Here is a 13,451-nt window from a genome sequence, read left to right as displayed (position 1 = left end):
AGCTATATCAGCAAGGTTAAAGCATTCATGAATAAAGGCAAGATGTCAATCAAAGGAGCCAAAACTGGAATTATTGTTTGATATATAAATATCGGTTCTGAGAATTTTTGTAGATGGATCCAGACTCTCTGGCTCCAGGTTGACCTTTGGTCACCTTGTTTTAGGATTTCTTTTAATGGAAAATGGGTTAAAAACAGATGGCTGTGCAGTGCCTTAGATCAGGAAGGGAAAAGAGCATGAGCAAAACAAAAATCTACAGGTAGTCCTTGACTTACGATCACAATTGAGCCCCAAAATTTATGTTGCTAGGTGAGAAATTTGTTAAGTGAGCTCTGCCCCATTTTACGACTTTTCTTCCTACTGTTATTAAGTGAATCACTGCAGTTGTTAAGTTAGTAACGTTGTGGTTTGCCGGCAGCCTGTGCAGACGGCAGCAGAATTGGACAGTGGAGAAAAACGGGGACCAGTCCGGGAGTCTGGGGGGGACTCGGATGAGGGTCCTGCGTCCAATGCAGAGATGGGGCCAGGACCATCTTGGAGTGGGGTGCTGCCTCCGGAACCTCCGGAGTCTGACAGCAGCGAGGCAGAGGAATGAGGGGAGCCTGTTCCCAGTGTGCGTGTGCACAGAGCTGCCAGAAGGCAAGAGCAGCTAAGACAAAAGGGGTGACTCAGGAGTAAGGTTTGGAGGTGACTGCCTCTTCCCGAAGGTATAAAGGAGGTGCAAAGGTTTCGCTCTATTCGGATTAAACTTTGAAGCTCTATGTGGACTTCGTATTTTGGTTGGTTTTTTACAAGTTCATTTGGCACTTTAGTTGTTGGCAGCAATTCAAAGGAGAAAAAGGTGAGTGCTTATCTCGAGGGACTGTTTGGGACTCATTACCGGCTGGGAATGAAAATAATTTTCAGCGTTGAAATAAAACAAGAGTTGTTTTATTGGCTCTGGCTGGATGGTGGGGAATGGGAGGATTTATACTCCTTGCAGACAGCTGGTCATTTGCATCCTTTTAGCATCTGAAAGGCTACTTTTTTGAAGGCAGCAAAGTCCACATTTTGGACAGAGAGGACTGCTGGTTTGAAAGAGGGGTCAAAGAGGCCATCTACGTCCAATTTGAACACCCCTCCCTCAACAGAAGGGGAGGGATACAACATCACCTATCTCCAGTCTAACAGTCCTTCAACAGTTCCAAGAAGGCTCCACACCCATTGGCACTACTAGGATGACTCTGAGGACACAAACTTCCAAGTGGCCTCAATGACTCTCTAAAAAGGATGCAAACAACAGCTGTCTGCAAGGAATGTAAATCCTTCCATCCTCCGCCATCCAGCCAGAGCTGAAAAAGCTTTTTGGATGAGAAGCGAAACATATTCAAAGGATAACTAGAAGGTCCAGTTACCTCTTTAAAAAAAGGCACCTTTGGGGTAATTCTTAAATGTTGGGACGGTTTCTAGCATGGGATAGAGGTAGATGTAATTCCATTCGGGGAGGAAATATCACCTTTTTCACATCAGCGTTGACAGGTTGGGTGTATTAGCCGTGGAATCTTCGGTGTGCAAAACATTTCATTTTTCATTACCAATGCCGCTGTTCACATTTTCCATTATTTAGAAGCTTGCTTGAAAAATTCATGCCGTGTTGGTACCCTGAGACATCCCGCAAGTCACTGTGTTGATTTATACGGTGCAGGAAACACAGTTTTGTGTCTTGGTCTCCTGCTGGCAACTGGCACTTCATTGCGGTCCCTAAAGGAAAAATCGTTCCCATGAAATCCCTCACGTCCCTTCCAAGTTGAGTGATGCATACTCTTATCTTTGGTACTGACAATGAATTATTCAACATTAAGGGTGTTGGTGTGGGCATGATGATGTTCATCATCTTGTTTGTAAATATGGTTTCTCGCCCTGCTCCTGGAGCAGGTTTAATTATAGACTGCAAATGGGGCATGTGATGTTTTAAAAAGAAAAAGGTACAGATACAGATTAACAGAGTTGGAAGGGGACCTTGTAGGTCATCTAGTCCAACCCCTGCCCAAGCAGGAGACCCTACACCATTTCTGACAGATGAGAGTCCAATTTCTTCTTGGAAAATCTCAAGTGATGAAGCTCCCACAACTTCCAAAGGCAACTTCTGTTCAATGGGTTGATAGTTCCCACTGTCAGGAAATTTATCCTTTATTTCCAGGTTGAATCTCTCCTTGTTCAGTTTCCATCCGTTGCTTCTTGTCCTGCCTTCAGGTGCTTTGGAGAATAGGTTGACCCCCTCTTCTTTGTGGCAGCCCCTCAAATACTGGGAGACTGCTATCATGTCTCCCCTGGTCCTTCTCTTCCCTAGACTAGCCAGGCCCAGTTCTTGCAACTGTTCATCAAATGTTTATAGGTATAGGAGATCTGGGGTTTTTTCCCCCAATAGAAGAGATCAGGATTGAATTGTGGGGTCCTTGGTGCTTTCTGAGCTTGGAGGTTTTCTTGCAGGCATTTCATTACCAAACTAGGTAACATCATCAGTGCTAGAAGGGAGTGAGAATGTACTTATCAGGTACTCAGGAGCCAAGGGTTTGGCAGAACAAGGAAACAACAGCCAACTGTCAGCCATTAATACACCAATCAACTGATAAGAGGGCAGCACATAAATACCAAGCCTAGAATAGCCCAAAACACACATTCTGGTAGAGAGAAGTTCTGTGAGGATGGATCCCACCACGAGTCCAAAAGCTGAGAAGACTCAACCTCTGGTCCCAGTGACCAACCCAGGATGGATCTTGAATAGATTTCTTCCCTTCAACTTTGCCTGGACATACATCCAAGATTGAGTAAGCGAAGAACTCAACTAGGGCACTTGGGGTGATACAGTCTCTGGAAATGCTTGAAAAGGGGCCATTTTGGACGTGCAAAGTCTGTTTAATGGTTCATTGGCAATATCCCCTGCCTTTCAAGGCTGTCCAGTGAATGGATGGGCAACCTTTAACGGATGATTGGACCGTGCTAATTCCTCTCCTTACACTATGTTGTAACATGTCCTTTACATATCGATGGAGCAATATGAAAAAAAAAAAAAAAATCACGCTGCCAAGAACTACATTTGCTCACGATAAAAATCAAGATTCCTTGTTTTTCTTCCTTTCTGGTGAATAAACAGCATATTGGCTCACACAGACTTATTTATTCCTTCCAATTAAAAATTAATTGTGACATCTCAACTCGTGTTCCATGGAAGTCATGATTGAAAAAATGGAGCAAGTTGTCTTTTTTTTTTTAACCCTGCACTAGGTCCTCAAGATCATCTATATTTATTTAATCAGCCCAGTCAGGAAGTGGACTTACAGGGTGCTTTTTCCTTAAATGTATGTCTGGTAAATGTGGGTTGTATCCGTGTTTAATCATAACAGCATGGATAATATTGAAATGCGTAGGTAAGTCTATAAGATTTATAGATATATTGAAATTTGTGGGATTTACGTATCTGGTCCACAGCATATATAGAGCTTATTAGAATTAACAATCTAATGCTCTCACTTGTTTTATGTACTGTATATATGAGACAGTTTGGTCTAGTGCTGTGATGGCGAACCTGACACGCGTGCCACAGGTGGCATACAGAGCCATTTGTGCTGGCACGTGACCTGTAGGCAAACTTACCTTAGTGCGCATACGTGCACCTTACAGCTGTTTGAGGCCTTTTTTTTTTTGCATCCCAGAGGCTTGAGGAAGGCCTTTGCAGGCCGAAAAATAGGCCCGTTTCGTCACTTTCTGTATTTCCAGAAATACCGGAAGTGATTAAATGGGCACATTTTTTGGCCTGCAGAGACCTTCCTCAAGCCTCTGGGAGGCCGAAAATCAGCTGTGAGTCTCAGTGCAGGTAAGGGGGGGGCGGAATTACGCACACATGCGCAAGGGGTGTGGGGGGCACTCATTGCCTTCTGGGTGATGGCGCGCAAGCGTGCACACAGTTTTTGACACAGGAGCCCAAAAAGGTTAGCCACCACTGGTCTAGTGGTTAAGACACCAGACTAAAAAGTGGGAGACTGTGAGCTCTAGTTCTGCCTTAGGCATGAAAGCAGCTGGGTGACCTTGGGGCTAGTCACCAGGAGACCATAAATTCTAGTTCCATCTAAAGTATGAAAGGCGGCTGTGTGTCCTGGGGGCAGAAGACAGTTAATTCTAGTTCCACCTTAGGTGTGAAAACCAGCTGGGTGACCTGGGGCCAGTCACCAGGAGACAGGAAGTTCTAGTTCCACCTTACGCATGAAAGCTGGCTGGGTGTCCTGGAACCAGTCACTAGGAGACAATGAGTTCTAGTTCTACCTTAGGCATGCAAGCCGACTGGGTGACCTTTTGCCAGTCATTTTCTCTGAGCCCAACCCACTCACAGGGTTATTGTGGGGAAAAGAGGAAGATTTAGTTTGTCTGAATTGGTGGTTCCTTGATTGGGGTATTGTTTACTTCTTGGTTGTTGGCCTAGCATTAATCTTGGTGTTAATTTTCTGCTCATCTGTGGGTTTTTTGTTTTATATATATATGTATGTATGTATGTATGTATGTATGTATGTATGGCGTTCGGCTTTGTTCGGGTATTTTCCCATGTCATTGTAGTTGTGCTTTTAAAGTTGTAGCGACGTTTCAGCAGAATCTCATCTGCCATCATCAGGCTTCTGTATAGTGTTCATCTGTGAGTCAGACTTTTACAGTGGTTTCAGATTTAAATTTGGGGCAGCCTATTGCTGTGCCAGAATGGTTTTTTCTTCATCCTGATTGGTTGGGAGTCTTGGTCTGTGTTTATTGGTCTTGAAGTTTGCTGTGTTCTGCTTGATTGGTGTTTCTAATATCTTCTGTCTGTTTTGTGGCTTTTTTTGTGTCTTGATTGGCTGGCAACATTGTGTTACTTTATTGGAGGTCTTTAGTGCAGCTTGGCTCCGGGTAAATGGACGGCTATCATTAGTTAGGAAGCTAGGTTTCATCTGGGTGCCTGGTTGGGGTGTGTTTGAGCTGGAGGTATCAGGGGGGATCTGTTTGTGCCCAGGTGTTTGCCTGGCTTGTGGTGTGGAGATTTTTTTGTTTGTGAGTGCAGGCTTCCAAATAATTGACAGTCTGGTGGAATCATCTCTTCTATTCTATATATATATGGTATTCAGCTTTGTTCAGGTATTTTCCCACGTCATTATAGTTGTGCTTTTAAAGTTGTAAGATGAGATTCTGTTTTGGCAGAATCTCATCTGCCATCATCAGGCTTCTGTATTGTGTTCGTCTGTGAGTCAGACTTTTACAGCCGTTTATTTCCTTTCACAGTCTGACTCACAGACGAACACAATACAGAAGCCTGATGATGGCAGATGAGATTCTGCCGAAACGTTGCTACAACTTTAAAAGCACAATTATAATGACGTGGGAAAGTACCCGCGAAAACTTAAGGAAACACACACACACACACACACACACACACATATTTGTTTTCTTAAGTTTTCGCAGGTACTTACATGTATGGTATTCAGCTTTGTTCGGGTGTTTTCCCACGTCATTATAGTTGTGCTTTTAACGTTGTAGCAATGTTTCGGTAGAATCTCATCTGCCATCATCAGGCTTCTGTATGTGTATGTATATATATATATATGGCATTCAGCTTTGTTCGGGTATTTTCCCACGTCATAATAGTTGTGCTTTTAAAGTTGTAGCGACGTTTCAGCAGAATCTCATCTGCCAGCTGTCAGTACTTTGGTCAGGGTGCATAGTTCAGTCTTAATGTGTGTCTTGAGCTATGACTGAACTATGCACCCTGACCAAAGTACTGACAGCCAACGGCTTCCACAAAAGCAAAATCACCGGCTTGATCCACAAAAACACACTGAGACATAATAGAGACCCAGAAGATGAACAGATCTATGGAACAGCTGTCCTGCCCTACATAAGAGGCACTACAGACAAAATCAGTAAGGTACTACACAGACACCACATCAAGACTGCCTTCAAAACAGACAGAAAAATAGCAGCCATCCTCAGAAACCCCAAAGATAAAATTGACCTGGAAAACCAAGGCATATACGAAGTCCCCTGTGCATCATGCCCGGCCACATACATTGGACAGACCAATAGAAGAATAAGTACCCGCCTGGATGAACACAAAAATGCAGTCAAAAAGCTGGAACACACTTCCTCACTAGTCCAACACATGGAAGCCACAGGTCATAGCATCAACTTCAATGGCACCAAAACCCTAGCCGCTATAGAAAACCCCAGCCACAGAATCATCAGAGAAGCCATAGAGATTGAAAAAAGACCAGAAAGCATGAACAGAAGAGATGATTCCACCAGACTGTCAATCATTTGGAAGCCTGCACTCACAAACAAAAAAATCTCCACACCCCAACCAGGCACCCAGATGAAACCCAGCTTCCTAACTAATGATAGCCGTCCATTTACCCGGAGCCAAGCTGCACTAAAGGCCTCCAATAAAGTAACACAATGTTGCCAGCCAATCAAGATACAAAAAGAGCCAAAAAACAGACAGAAGATATTAGAAACACCAATCAAGCAGAACACAGCAAACTCCAAGACCAATAAACACAGACCAAGACTCCCAACCAATCAGGATGAAGAAAAAACCATTCTGGCACAGCAATAGACTGCCCCAAATTCAAATCTGAAACCACTGTAAAAGCCTGACTCACAGATGAACACTATACAGAAGCCTGATGATGGCAGATGAGATTCTGCTGAAACGTTGCTACAACTTTAAAAGCACAACTACTATGACGTGGGAAAATACCCGAACAAAGCTGAATGCCATACATGTAAGTACCTGCGAAAAGAAAACAAATTTTATTTATATATATATATATATATATATATATATATATATATATATATATATATATATATATATATTCATATTTTTATTTTGAATATTGATAAATATTTTTATACATTTATTTTATTTTTTGATTGTCTTTTTTGAGTGATATGTAGATTGTGTTATTTTGAATATAGTTTACTCCTCCACTGTGAACAATTAAACAGTGAAGCCAAGTTGAAGGCATTAAAGGGCTTTTAGTTACGTTTTGAGTTTTGTTATATTTCTGATATACCATCGCTGTTACGTGAATCACTGCAGTTGTTAAGTGAATTGCAGCAGTTGTTAAATTAGTAACACAGTTGTTAAGTGAATCTGGTTTCCGCATGAGCGTTGCTTGTCAGAAAGTCGCAACAGGGGATCACATGACCCCGGGACACTGCAACCATCCTGTTCTGTCTCACTTTTCTTCTTTCCCAAAAGATGAAAGAATACAAACTCACACAAACACAGGCAGGCAAGCTGGCTCGGACTTCACAGAGTTAATTCTTTAGAACTGATAATATCCTTGGCATATCCTTGGCCTGCCAAGTCCGAACTGATAACAAATAAAAATCTACTCACAGAAAATTACAAGGCAGTCCACAAAAATCATTCACGAAGAAAATCTGAAGTAAGATTAAACTTTGTCCTGTACAAAGTTCCAGCCGAAAACACACCCACTTTTATCCCCTGTGGGGTGTGGCTCAATGACTCAGCTCACTCTCTGACCCTCCCACGCCTCCTACGTTGCTGCTCACGTTTCTCCTTACGACGCTGCTTTGGATCGAGCCAACACTCTTCCTCTTTACTCCCTGTTAGGGGCTGCTCCGATATGCCTTCCTCCTGATTAATCTCAGGCTGTTCCTCTCGGTTGTCTGATGGAACCTGAGGCATTATTAGGGAGGAAGGTCCTGGGGAGGAAGGCATTCCCAGTCCCTCCTCCTCATCTTCCAGGTCTTCTTCCTCTGACAGCACAGGCTCGGGAATCGGGACCACAACACATCCTAAATATATGCCAGCTGCCAAGGGTCTGAATTTTGACCAAGTGACCATGGGGAGCCTGCAATGGTCATAAATATGAACCAGCTGCCAAGGTTCTGAATTTGAATCATGTGACCTCAGGGATGCTGCTATGTGCTAGTGGTGGGATTCAAAAAGTTTTACCACATTGGAAAAATGAGAAAATACCAATGCAGGAGGAAGTTATTAAGAAAATAACGGAATGTGCTGAAATGAGTAAATTGACATTTGAAATTAGAGAACAAGAAGACAAGCAATTTTATAAGATTTGGGATCTATTTTATCAATGGTTAGAAAATAAAATAGGGTAATGAAATATGTAGAATTATACAATATAAGGAGAATATAGAATATAAATATAAAGATGCTATTATTATTGGATGGATTTAGGATGATAATATGAATTGTTATAATATAAACCAATTTAAGCATATGGAACATCTTGCATAACGTGAAGGAATAATAGTTTCCTCAAATGAATGATTAACAATGATAATAATGTATTCAGAAATATTTCGGAATATATACAAATAATTGTAAGTGAGGACTATGTAGAAGATGCACAAAAAAAATTGTAACCGACCGACACACTGTATGTATACAATTGGAAGATGGCTTTATGTTTTTATGTTTTGTTTGTGTGTGTTTGTCTAAAAATAAAAATTCTCTAAAAAAAAAAAAGTTGTACCACTGGTCCGGTGGGCATAGCTTGGTGGGCACGCTTTGCGTGCATGCACACACACTTTGTACGTGCGCGTGCCAAACGCACACTTTGCGCAGGCGCAGAGGCGTTCCAACTCGCCTCCTGCAAGCCTGCACTGTAACCAGTCGCTTCCGCAGCTGCTGTATGGCAATTGCTGTGCCGCGCAAAACAGCTGCGCTTCAAAAGCAAGGAATAAAGGTGAGTATGGGAGCCCAGGTGGTCAGGTGGGCCCAAAAACAGAGCGGCAGAGAGAACTAATTTGGACTCCACTGCTCATCGCCGCTACCGGCTCAGCAGAACCAGGCCGAACCGGTAGAATACCACCACTGGTCATAAGTGCAAAAAAAATGGTCATAGGTCACCTTTTTCAGTGCCGGTGTAAGGTTGAAAATTCATTAAAGGAATGCACAAGCGGAGGACTACCCGTATCCATTTCTTTTCTTGTTTGCTTTATAATCCTGTGCTTTTCTTTTTGGATCCCCTGTGGAGATGTTAGATAAACTGAAGGATCGCTGGCTGCACACGAGCTTGTGGGAGAAGCTTGAGCTGATTAAAACCGTCATCGTGGAACCCAAAGGAGGTGACAAAGCTGATTTTGATGAGCTACTCCAAATATACTCCGATGCCATCAAGTCTCAGAGTGGCAAAGGTAAGTAAAAATGCAGGAAGTGTAAGCCTCGGCCCGAACGAAGGTTGACTGGAACAAGATTCCACCAGAATACAGGTGATCCTCAACTTACAATCAAAGTTAGAACCAAAATTTCTGTTACTACGCAAGTTGCGCCTGATTTTACAACCTTTTCGTCTGTGTTGTTGAGTGGATCACCACCGTTGTTAAGTAAAACACATGGTAGGTAAGGTGAGGTAAGGTAAGGTAGGACAGGATAGGACAAGAGAAGATAAATTAAGATAAGATAATAAGATGATAAGATAAGATAACCTTTCTTGTCATTTTCTAGGGTGAGCACACTGCCCCACGTTAAAAATGAAATTCTGTTGCCTGCTCTCAAAAGATAGTTTATATCAACCCATATACATATACACATGCTCTAGGACTAGCAGTAGCATTTAGATTTCTATACCGCTTCACAGTGCTCTCTAAGCAGTTTACAGAATCAGCCTATTGCCCCAACAATCTGGGTCCTCAGTTTACCGACCTCAGAAAGATGGAAGGCTAAGTCAACCTTGAGCCGATGACACTCGAACTGCCGGTAGCCAGCAGTCAGCAGAAGTAGCTTGCATTCTAACCACTGCGTCACCACACACACACACACACACACACACACACACATTTTCCTGAAAATACGACCTACCCTGAAAGTAAGTGCTAATTTGATTTTTACACGTGCACCCAAAATAAAGCCTACCTCCAAAATAAGCCCTAATTAAGATCCCGACTACTCCAGAGTGCACGGGTAAAAATTAAGCTAGGGTAGGGATGGCAAGTGGGGTGGAGCTGCCCTATTACTTACCTATTTGGACCTTTGAAGCCAAATTGAAGGAATTAAAGAGACTTCACCTGTTTCTTTTGTGACTTTGTTACTTTTGTATCCCACCCTGGGTCATCACACAACATGCCGCTGTTTTCACTGCCATTGTAACTTCAAATGGTCCTAAATGAATAGTTGTAAATCAAGGACTACCTGTATGATAGACTAGAGTTCCCCAACGTTTCCGGCTTTACAGACTCTTTTCGGGTGGAGATGGTTCCACATGTGCGGCCGGCAAGCGCACCCACGCATGCGGCTCATTCAAGTTTCCATGGCCCAGTTGCAAACCCTTTATGGCCCACAGGTTGGCGAGCCAGTTGTGTTAGACGGTTGTGTTCTTCTGCTTCAGATGGTGCGCTGCTTATTGCTGTGTGCAGAGGCAAAGTCAGCGAAGGCCTGGATTTCTCCGATGACAACGCCCGTGCGGTCCTCACCATTGGGATTCCGTTTCCAAACTGGAAGGATCTTCAGGTAGGAGGCGTTTGAAGTCACGTGTGGTGTATTTTATCAAAAAGGGAACGGAGCCCTGGAATAAATACATTGTCCAGCGACATCAGTGTTGTATTATTTTGCTTTTTGGAGCAAAAGAGAATGATCTAATACAGGATGTCCATCTGAGATTCAGCGAGTGTTGACTTTGTGATTATTGTGAATAGTGTCATTAGTAAGAATGAGGACAGGTAGTCCTTGACACGAGACCACAACTGAGCTTAAAATTTCTGTGGGTAAGCAAGATAGTCGTTAAGTGAGTTTTGACCCGTTTTGCGACCTTTCTTGCCAAAGTTGTTAAGTGAATCCCTGCACTTGTTAAGATAGTAACATGGGTTGTTAAGTAAATTATCATTACCTTATTATTACCTTTATTGTCAGAGTACGACATATGTACAATGAGATTGTATCTGACGTCCCCACTGAGTTTGCTTGTCAAAAGATCACAACAGAGGAATCCCATGATCCTGGGACACTGCAGTTGCCACACATGCATGCCATTCGCCAAGCCTCTGAATTTTGATTACATGACCACAGGGATGCTGCAACAGTCGAAAGAGTGAACAACGATCATAAGTCACTTTTTTCAGTCTGTTGTAACTTCAAACAATAACTAAATGAAAGGTTGTAAGGACTTACCTATACATGATGTTTATCCAAGATTCTGGAGTGACTATTGTGAATATTCTTAGTAAGAATAAATATAGTTGAACAAATCTTAATTCCCCCCCCCCCCCTGTGCCTTTGATTCAGAACTGAGTTTTCTAGATTATCCTGGTTGACCTGACCATCATTCCTTAGATTAGGGGTCCCCAGCCTTTCTGGGTTGGCGGCCCACGGGGGGGGGGGAGAAGGCGCCTTTACGCACAGATGCTCACAAGCAAACTGGGCCATGCGCGCGAACAGGGCTGTGATGGCATTCGCGCCATGCTCGGGTGACGCTAGCGCCTACACGATGCTAGTGGGGGGGTGCTCTCGCAGCAACGATTGTGTCCACACAATGCTCATGGCATCGCTATCACCCGCACGACACTGCGACAGTAGCGTGAGTGGGGAGGGGGGGTGTATGCACACACACTGGCCAGCCACTCATGCACCAGTTGTCCAACAGCCCATGACCCAGTAATGGGCCACGGCCTGCAGGTTGGAGACCCCTGCACTAAACCGCTCCATCCTTGTTAGTTTTTTGTAAAGATTGGATTCATGCAAAGATCTTTAAAGGATGTTGCCAGCCAGGGGTGCTGAAAACTGCCTGCCATTTTGCTAATTAGACTACCTTTGCAAGGAAGTATAGAATAACAGGATTGGGAGGGACCTTGGTGATCTTCTAGTCCAATCCTCTGCTCAAGCAGGAAACCCTATACCGTTATAGATAAATGGTTGCCCAATCTCTTCTTAAATATGACTTCAGCAACAGAGTGGTCAATGTCTGGAATACTCTACCTGACTCTGTGGTTTTTTATATAATTTTTCTTATATGTATCCATGTATTCATAACTATGTTTTTACTTATATCTATTATCTTGTAAGCAATTGACAAATAAAAATAAAAAATAAAACCTTCCAGTGATGGAGCACCCACAACTTCTGAAGGCAAGTTGTCCCACTGGTTAATTGTTCTCACTATTAGGAAGTTTCTCGTCAGTTCTAGTTTGGCTCTCTCTTTAGTGGTCTTCCATCCACCCGTTACTTCTTGTCCTGAGGTGCTTTGGAGAATAGGTTGAGCACCTATATCTTCTCTCTGTCAGCTGCTTAGATATTGGAATGCAATTATATCATCCCCAGTCCTGCTTTTCACTCGATTACACACACCCAATTCCAGCAACCGTTCTTTGTATGCCTTAACCTCCAGTCCCCATATCATCTTTGTTGCTCTTCTCTGCACTCTTTCTAGAGTCTCAAATATTTTAAGATTGCTCAGGGATCTTAGGCAGTCAAAGCAGAGGTGGGTATTCAGCAGGTTCTGACCAGTTGTGGAGAACCGGTAGCGGACATTTTGAGTAGTTTGGAGAACCGGCAAATCCCACCTCTGACTGGAGATTTTACAGTATCTTTCCCCTGCCATGCCCACAGAACCGGTAGTAAAAAAAATTGAATCCCACCACAGAGTCAAAGGGACCTTTCAAAGAATTAACAGAGTTGGAAGGGACCGTGGAGGTCTTCTAGACCAACCCCCTGCTCAAGCAGGAAACCCTATACCACTTCAGACAAATGCTTGTCCAATTTCTTCTTAAAAGCCTCCAGTGTTGGAACACCCACAACTTCTGGAGGCAAGTTGTTCCACTGGTTAATTGTTCTCACTGTCAGGAAATTTCTCCTTAGTTCTCTCCTTGATCAGTTTCCACCCATCGCTTCTTGTCCTGCCTTCAGGTGCTTTGGAGACTAGCTTGACTTCCCTCTTCTTTGGGGCAGCCCCTGAGATATCGGAAGACTGCTATCATGTCTCCCCTCGTCCCCCTTCCCATTAAACCAGACATATACCCAGTTCCTGCAACCGTTCTTTGTATGTTTTAGCCTCCAGTCCCCTAATCATCCATTGTTGCTCTTCTCCTCACTCTTTTTCTAGAGTCTCAACATCTTTTTTTATATCGTGGCAAAAAGCCAATCGCCTATCACTTTTACATCCAGATTCTTTTACTCAAGAATCTGATCTCCTCCTAGCCTTTTGCCTGGATCCCTAAAGACCTTTCTCCTAAATAGGCCCTTCGGAGACACCTTTAGATAAAATACTTGTGCGAGGAACAAACTTCTCCTTTTACCTCAGGAAAGATTACTTTTTGGATTCCAGAGGAAGGGGAGGAAACTCCAAAATGATGTGTGTGTGTGTGTGTGTGTGTTTTCCCCCCCTGTGTTCAGCTTGTTCTTAACAAGTAGCCCTGACCTTTAAGTTTTTACTTTACTGTCAAAGTATGTTGAAGGCTTGAAAAAC

General features: G+C 43.2%; 1 protein-coding gene across 2 annotated transcripts in view; it reads left to right on the top strand.

The window, feature by feature from the left end:
* BRIP1 (BRCA1 interacting DNA helicase 1) overlaps positions 1-13,451 on the top strand; it is a 108,327-nt gene that overhangs the window by 68,065 nt on the left and 26,811 nt on the right. For both annotated transcript variants that reach the window (XM_087956252.1, XM_087956249.1), the window contains exons 15-16: positions 9,033-9,192; positions 10,383-10,504. In XM_087956252.1, coding sequence (XP_087812378.1) covers positions 9,033-9,192; positions 10,383-10,504 — 282 coding nt within the window. The remainder of the gene's footprint in view (positions 1-9,032; positions 9,193-10,382; positions 10,505-13,451) is intronic.

Source organism: Notechis scutatus, chromosome 1 (genome assembly GCF_049901735.1).
Source record: "Notechis scutatus isolate UNSWTSFEM ecotype Mainland chromosome 1, rNotScu1.2, whole genome shotgun sequence".
In the NCBI taxonomy this organism is placed as follows: domain Eukaryota; kingdom Metazoa; phylum Chordata; class Lepidosauria; order Squamata; family Elapidae; genus Notechis; species Notechis scutatus.
The sequence above is the reverse complement of the archived record's forward strand: the minus strand, read 5'-3'. Positions and strand labels throughout refer to the sequence as shown.